The sequence below is a fragment of the Rhipicephalus sanguineus genome, chromosome 5 (genome assembly GCF_013339695.2).
Source record: "Rhipicephalus sanguineus isolate Rsan-2018 chromosome 5, BIME_Rsan_1.4, whole genome shotgun sequence".
NCBI lineage: Eukaryota > Metazoa > Arthropoda > Arachnida > Ixodida > Ixodidae > Rhipicephalus > Rhipicephalus sanguineus.
In genome coordinates, this window is record NC_051180.1 from 7,592,516 (window position 1) to 7,600,494 (window position 7,979).

Genomic DNA, 7,979 nt, shown 5'->3' on the forward strand with positions numbered 1-7,979 from the left:
TTAATCATGATCATGGGCGTTAGTCTTCGCGATAGAGACATGCTGTCAACATGGGTGCATCCACGTCAAACGGTGCTATAGCTGCCAAACACGAATAGACATTGTACAAGCTCTCATATATCATAAGCACTACTTCTGTGAAGACACGTTTCACTTTCGTGTTATACCGATTCCTATGACGGAGGGATCAGCCATGTTTTTTATTTTGGTCACTGATGCGCGGCGCAACTCGCAGACGCGAACGCAAGCGAGTCGGCACATGCCAACTTTCCTAGGCGCGGCCGGGCAAGAGGGTAGACGGGTAGACGCGCGCGTTCCTTCATTTACGCGTGTCGCGTCCCCGGCCGTCTTCAAGATTATGCGACGCCAGCGCCGCCGCTACTTTCTTCAAAAGAGGGGACACCGGTTTGCATGGTGCGCCGGCTTTGGTTGCGCCACTCAAAATATTCTAGTACACCACGGCGAAGGTGGGAAATGCGGGAAATGCCGACAGCGTCGAAGACCAAGTTGACGGTGCTCTCCGCATAAGCTCAGTCGTGGGCGGTCGGTCGGGTCGGTGACGCTTTTGTTTATAGGCGCCTACGGAATAGACGCCCTTCTCCTTGCTGGCTCATGGTGCAATCCTTGCCAGCCGTCGGCGGTAAGAGCTTTACAAAGAAACAGCGCTAAAGAGCATTAGACGCTAATTGTGCGATACGTTGCCTGAAAACGCCCATGCTGGAGTCAGGGGCGAGGTGTCTGGCGTTTGAAGCGCTAGCCGACTCGAAGCATGGACTCCTTCGCTATACCTTTTCCTGCAGGGAGAACGGTGGGTACACATCTAGAGACTTCGCTCTTTTCGTTGCTGCAACTAGCGTGCGCTTATAACAACCAGCCGGGACAGCGCTTAGTTGCCCTGATGCATATTCTTTAGTTGCATGATGCGCAAAGAACGGAACACTTTCAGATGTGTCGACGCAATTCGTCTCAGCATGCAAAAATGAAACGGGTTGTCGCAGGTTTGACACCTGGTAACCGCAACATACGGAATTTGTACTTCTTCCGTGTGGAACAACAAACTGTAAATGTCATAGCCTTATACTCATATTGCGGACTTTGGGGCATTCCTTCTTCTTTCTTTCCTTTTCTTTCTTGTGATAGTGTTTTTGTAATGCATTTCCAAAATAAAATCGTTGGTGCTGCCACCTCTTGCTGCTTCTCGTAACTTACAAATCAGAACTCTGCATAACAACTGGAGATGGCGCAGTAGCGCTGTAGCTTCTGCTTTAATTCGGGAGGCGGCAAAAGTTTATTCGTCCTCCTCCTCCTGCTTTAATTTATCGATGCTCCTGCATTCTTCTATATGGCCTTACTGTTTTTCCTTTGATGCGGTAGACACAGCGCGGCGATAATTAGAAGGAAACGGGAGTCAGGAAAGAGCGTTGACTTTCAATCGAATGGTGTCGTGAAAAGGCAAAAACGTGAGAAATGCGTACGGCAGCCATTTGGCTTTGCAATGCAAGAAGTACAAGTACACTACTCGACCTTTTGCAGCATGCAAGGTTTCTGGAAAAAAAAACAACAAGAAAGCTACATAAAACAAGAAAAGAAGGAAGGGAGACTTTAGAAGCATACATTTCATCGAGCACCAAAACTCGCTATATAATTTTGTAACGTTTCTGTTCTATAAACTACCCGATTCTTAAGTCTTATAACAATGTATAAAACCACTAAATTATTCGCCAGTCCCCCACAGTGGGTATGAGCCGCACTCGATAGGTTAACAACAGCAGCGGCATCTGTCATCAGGATGTCAGCAGATAGAAGCAATCTGCTGCCACCCTGCATTATGCAAGCTCTCCGGCGCATGCGACCTGGTTCTTTTCTGTTGTATAAAAACAGCTCTCTTTTTCATGAGTACATTCAGTTGAAAGTCGGCACACTTTCCTGTCCTGCGTTTTCTTATAATTATTGTCATGCTGTACACATAAAAAGTTCACCAATTTTCTCAAGCCAAGCTGTTACTTTTTTTTTTTTTTTGATGAATATAGTATATTCAATGTTATTGCACAATATTAATGAAAACTACTAACAGGCAATAATGGCGAGGAAAGTACAGGGGATGTTATTTGTAGTAATTAGGATATAAATATGAAGAAAGTAAAGTGGACGAAAAGATGACTTGCCGCCGGCAGGGACCGAGCCTGCGGCCTTACAGTAACGCGTGTCTAGCAAAGAAAAGCGAGCCCTTAAAAGTCATTTTTCCTTAATGTTATTTCGTTTTTCGTAAGTGACGCCGATGGCATCGTACCTTCTCAGCAAGAAACGGACTACAAGCTCGTTCATACTTCTCTCAATAAGAAAAAGAAACGTTGGAACAAAGGCACAGTCCCACAAACGTACAATCCAAATTCGCTAAACCATCACACAGTGTAACGATATCACGAACATTCACCCGGAAATTGTACGAAACGGGAACGTATCAACGAGTTTGTACAGTACACGCGGGAGCTAGAGCATTTCTCCGTCATATCTAGCACTGAGTTTCAATCCACGAGTTCTCTAGCATCCCATGTACTATGCTCTTTAACTACATTATTTCTAAAAACAATGCATTTGTTGGCAGGTGGCGGAACTGCCTGGTGGCAGTAACGGAGACGATGACCTGCACACAAATGAAGAAGACGTAAGTCGTTATCCGCGGCGGCGTATCTTCAACAAAGCATTATGCTGTTCGTTTCTGTCTTTCGTGCAATAAAACATTCCGAAGGTTTTATGAATAGCCGAGCTTACACAAAGGAAGGCAGAAACGGCTCTGTACTTAATGTACGGAAAAACAATGACGAATGTTTTTTTCCTTGTCTCCTTTATTCTCTCCCCTCGTGCATTTATTTCACACATGAACATCAAGAAAGTCTATTTATAGAATGAAGCCTTTAAAACATTTCTGCGAAAAATCGTTTTCCTACAGGCAGTGTAAAAAAAAAGGGAACTCCTTTCCCAATTGTAACGAACATTTTTATAGAAAGCCGCTTACATGCGTCAGTGAAGACACGGTTTCAATATTATGTGTCCTCATTTGCTTTGTTCCCAAACTATAACGGGCCAAAACAGCATATGCTGAGTCTGCTGGCCTCAGTGACTTTTCTGTTTTTTATCAGCTTGCATTGTGCATAAAGCTAGTTTGAATTATTTTGCAGCAGCAGAACTTCGCTCTGGCTTGTCTTCCACAAACATGTATTCTCCGATTTTATTTGTGTCTAGCACGTGCCCGAGCGTCCAACGCGTACAGATTTTGCAGCACCTCAACTTGCATGCCCTTCCATGATTCGCTCTAGTCAGGAGCATGCGAGGCGCCGCGAGCACGTGTTTTAACTTGCTTTGCCAAAACTCGCCTTGCGATCCTGAACACCTGAACTGCAGCCGCGATTCGAATTGTGTGATAGTGTTCAAGTGTGTCTTGTTCTCTCGATTTGAGGCAAATTGTCAAAATTATCACTATATGGTAACGTCGTAGCCGCTGGCTTTCGAGACCGAGCTTACAAACCACGGCGGCCTTGGCGTCTTTCCAATCCCAGAAATGAATTTGGCACTTTTTTTTTACTTGCATGTTTCCACAATAAAGTTGTTTCCATCCATTACACAAAAGGAACGACTTGTGAGTACATGGCTGAGACCCGGGGACTGTTGCTTGCAGACCACCTATTGCTGTACGCCGCTGTAAACCGTAACTGGAAGTAACGAGGCAATCGAAAGCGCTCCGCTGCGCTCATCGACATCAGAAGTCGGATATTCGACGAACTGCTTTTGCAATTTCTTAGGTTTACGTTCGGACTGCGACTCAAGAATATTAACGGCTCGGACTTTGTCATCGCGCAGGAAATGATTGCGAAGCTGGCTTCAATTTCTGCTCCAATCCAAGCAAATGTGATTTTGAGCACTCGTCTAGTACCCATTTTCATTGTCGCCGCATGGCCATTACTTTAGGACACGTGAAGAGAGCTTCCTTTGTGTAATAGCTAGCCCAAGAAGCTTTGTCGTCTTGGACGAAATGATTGCCAAAGTTAGCAATTTATGTTTGAATTTCCGCAATTCTGATATCGAAGTGTTCGTGCTGTACTTACTTACATTGTTGACAAAGGGGTTTTGCATTTGTCCGTTTAAATAAGAACGTCGCAGTTGTTTTCACGCACGCGTGGCTACCTTTGGCCAAAGTTGGTTACTTTTTGGCTAATTTCTCGAAATTATTCTTTTTGTCGTTTTGACCTGGCAACCGTGCGTGCCACCGATCTTGCGCAGGTTTCGAGGGAACCGCTGCAGCTGACAGTGCTGTCGCTCATGAACAAGCGGACCCACGTGGAGGCCTTTGCGAGCGACAGCGTCCTCGACCTGAAGCTGCTTCTGCAGGACATACTGCTGGTACCAGCCGACCAGCAGCTGCTCGTCTACCGGTACCAAGCGCTGACTGACAGCGACACGCTCGAAGAGTGCGGCCTCAGAGACGGCGCCCAGCTGACGCTCATCCTGCGCATGCGAGGAGGCGACCCCACACCCGTCGTTTTGCATGTAAGCGGCGCCTCCTTGAGAGTAAATCCAGCAGATGACGATTACTCCCTTACTTAAATGCAGTTATATTACATCAAAAATTACCGCTGGCCGAAAGTAATGACGTTTCTATTACTTATGAAAAGTAATGAAGTTACTTCGAAATTAACGAGAGTTCATCATTCCTGCACTAACTAATGCGCACCCTATTAACAGCACGTTGAAATCTCAGAGATGGTTGTTGAACTTACCGCGCCTGATGTTTGCCACTCAGATTGTCTTGCCTTCGTTATTTTTCTTTCCCTTTTTCGTCATTTCTCTATGCCATGAGGGAAGCGGACACGCTACATCTTAGTCAAAAGTGATTGCGAAAGTAATCATCGATTTTCTTAAAATTATTCGCCTGAAGTAGTGCATTACATTACTAAAGTACCAGCCCACAAAAGTAACCCATTACATTACTTATTACAGCCCCGCCACGGTGGTCTAGTGGTTAAGGCGCTCGACTGCTGACCCGAAGGTCGCGGGATCGAATCCCGGCCGCGGCGGCTGTATTTTCGATGAAGGCGAAAATTTTCGAGGCCCGTGTACTTATATTTAGGTGCACGTTAAAGAATCCCAGGTCGTCGAAATTTCCGGAGTCCTCCATTACGGCGTCTGTCATAATCATATCGTGGTTTGGGGACGTTAAGCCCCAGATATTACTACATTACTTATTACAGCAAAAAGTAATGACATTACTGTAACTTCATTACTGCCATGTCTGGCGTAGACGCGTACATTTTCCCCGTTCGTGACGCACGCTTATCGACGCTAGTTGGGAAGCAGCCGTCACCAATCTCTCGTTCGCGATCATCTGTCAACATAGGTTCGTCAAGGTTCGGGAATTATTTTGGGGAGGCTCCTGCAGGGATAGGGTCGGCCATTTCGAAAGACTCACTTATATTTGCTGGCGGTGGAACGAAAAATGAGAGGCGTAACATTAAGAGAGCAGAGAACAAAGAGGGCACGGACATTCTAGCTGACATTAAGAAGAAAACGTGGACAGGCGACCGTTGGTCAGCGACGGCATGGATACCAAAGTATGGGAAACGGCAGAGGGCTGCACTACAAAGAGCTTGACCCGCCCAGGTTCACTATGCCAGGAAGACAGAACAAGGAAAAATACATTTCAACAACAATGAACAATACACATGTTATACAAAAAAGTGAGATATTACAATATGCAGTCATAAAATATCATGAAAAGCAAAAAAAAATTAAAGAATTACAAAAAGTTACAAAAATTGAGAAAAAAATCTCGTGTAGTGGTTACGGTGCACGGAACCTTAAATGTTCACATTTTGTACTTGCATACATACGCGCACGCATACAACCACACGCACGAACGTGCACAAAGGGGGAGTCGCCCCTGCCCTCCTCCTCCCTTTCCTGAAAAAGAATTTCTGGCTACACTGCTGTCACAAAATACTTGGTACCCTTGCCCAACTGCACCGCAGAATATATCCGAAGCCTAAAGCGCTAACCACACGTACGCGTTACATCGCGTCAGCGCGTGGCGTGTACACACGGCCCCGCGCTCTCTCCCTATAGAGAGAAAGGGCGCGCAGCTATACGAGCTATACGAAGCTGCGTGTTCTCTCTCTCCATAGGGAGAAGGCGCGACGCAGAGTCTACACGCCACGCGCTGACGCGTTGTGACGCGTACGTGTGGTTAGGGCTTAAGGAGACTCGCGTCAAGTGAACCGTGAATGGCACAATACGCGCTTCCCAATACGACGTACGCGGGCAGACTATCGCGCTTTCGGTCCTACTTTTCTAATATGTGTGCTACACAAGTATTTACGGCATCTATCTGAGCCTTCAGCAATAATGACACGGTATTTATTCGTGCAGGCAAGAGTAGTTCTCTCCATTGCCTGCTTCGTGTGTGATATCGGGGTGTTGCTGTTTAATTAGTGAACCTGTTTTGAGGTCGCTAGTATGCTCTTCGGGTCGAACGAGAATATTAATGTTTCGAAACGCAAACGCGAAGCCATTTCTTCTGCGCTTGAAACTCGAGAGCAAAAGATAAAGCCGTGCTATTCGTTTCTAAGTCAGAGAGGCCGCGATTTCCCAGTCTAATGACAGGTAGCGTAAGTTGCGCTTGCAAAAAAAAAAAAAAGTTCCTGTCTTGGTGAACTCCTGTGTGCGTGCAGTACTCGCTTTCTTTTCACTTTATTTTTGTTTTCTCAGCTCCCATTCCCTTACCGCCGGTGTAGGGTAGTAAACCGTCTGGTTAACTCTTCTTGCTTCACACACACGTCACTCTGATCTGTCGAACGCAGGACGACGAGCCCTTGGAGCTGTCCATCTTGATCAAGCGAGGCAAGTGCGTCGTCGTCGCCAGCCGCTTCGGCGCAACCGTGGGCAGCGTCAAGCAGAGCATCGAGAAACTCACCGGACTGCCGGCGGCCCGCCAGACGCTCACGTTTCGGGGCCAAGACATGAGCGACGAGCACACGCTGGCGCACTACGAACTGCGCGATCGCTGTGCCGTGTTCCTCGCCCTCGAGGCAACCGCAGACGTTGATGCCTCAGCAGCGGCAGCGGACAATAGCCAAGAGCCGGCTGTGAGCCTGGCTGGGATCGCGGAGCGCTTGTGGAACCTTTTCTTTTGAAGACAGCTTGGCGACTGCTTGTGACGCTACGCGCCCCTTCGCACTGCAGTGGGCACAATCCGCCAAATTAACTTGGTCAACTCGAAGAGGCGGACGTTACTTACAAAGGAAATCAGCGTTTCACTAAATATATAACCATATTGGCCTAGTCGATATTAATAATTGCTTCGCTGTATGGCGTACAAATTGAAGCAATATGCGAACTTAAAGGGACACTAAAGGCAAATATTAAGTCGACGTTGATTGTTGAAATAGCGGTCCAGAAACGTCGTAGTGCTGCTTTTGTGCCAAGGAAGTGCTTATTTTGAAATAAAATCACGTTTTTAGTGGTCCGCATCGCGTTAGCGCGCTTCAAATCTCCCGCCTGAAAATACGACTTTCATACGTCACTGCTGCCATGCCCAACGTTGCCTGCTTTTACTGCGCGGCCGCCGACACTAGTAGCAGCCGAGCGGAAGTAGCGGGACCCACAGTAGCAACAACGGCGCTGCGGCAAAGACTTGCTCGGATGGGCACATTCAAAGCCTTCACCAAGTTGCGGTTCGTCTCGTAATCCTCAGTACGAAAGTGCAGCGAGCACACACGCAGAGGTTTTGACTGTTTAGCACACTGGCGCAATGGCATGACACTAAGCCACTTCGAGCGTAAGGGTTCATTCCGCGGCACCCAGTGAAAAGACACACCGGTTTCCTTGCTGCAGCACTGGCGTTGTGCACCATTCGGGCATCCGGCAATATCACACGCATGCGGCATTTTGTCGAACTTTCTGTCAGAGCGACTTTCACGAGCGCGCAA

At 47.2% G+C, this 7,979-nt stretch overlaps 1 protein-coding gene across 1 annotated transcript; it reads left to right on the forward strand.

The window, feature by feature from the left end:
- The first annotated feature begins 541 nt into the window (after positions 1 to 541).
- LOC119393161 (polyubiquitin) lies at positions 542 to 7,515 on the forward strand. Its single transcript, XM_037659985.2, has 4 exons — positions 542 to 808; positions 2,606 to 2,665; positions 4,279 to 4,545; positions 6,852 to 7,515. The coding sequence occupies exons 1-4, from the start codon at positions 770 to 772 to the stop codon at positions 7,182 to 7,184; spliced, it is 699 nt and encodes a 232-aa protein (XP_037515913.1). The 5' UTR covers positions 542 to 769; the 3' UTR covers positions 7,185 to 7,515.
- The last annotated feature ends 464 nt before the right edge of the window (positions 7,516 to 7,979 follow it).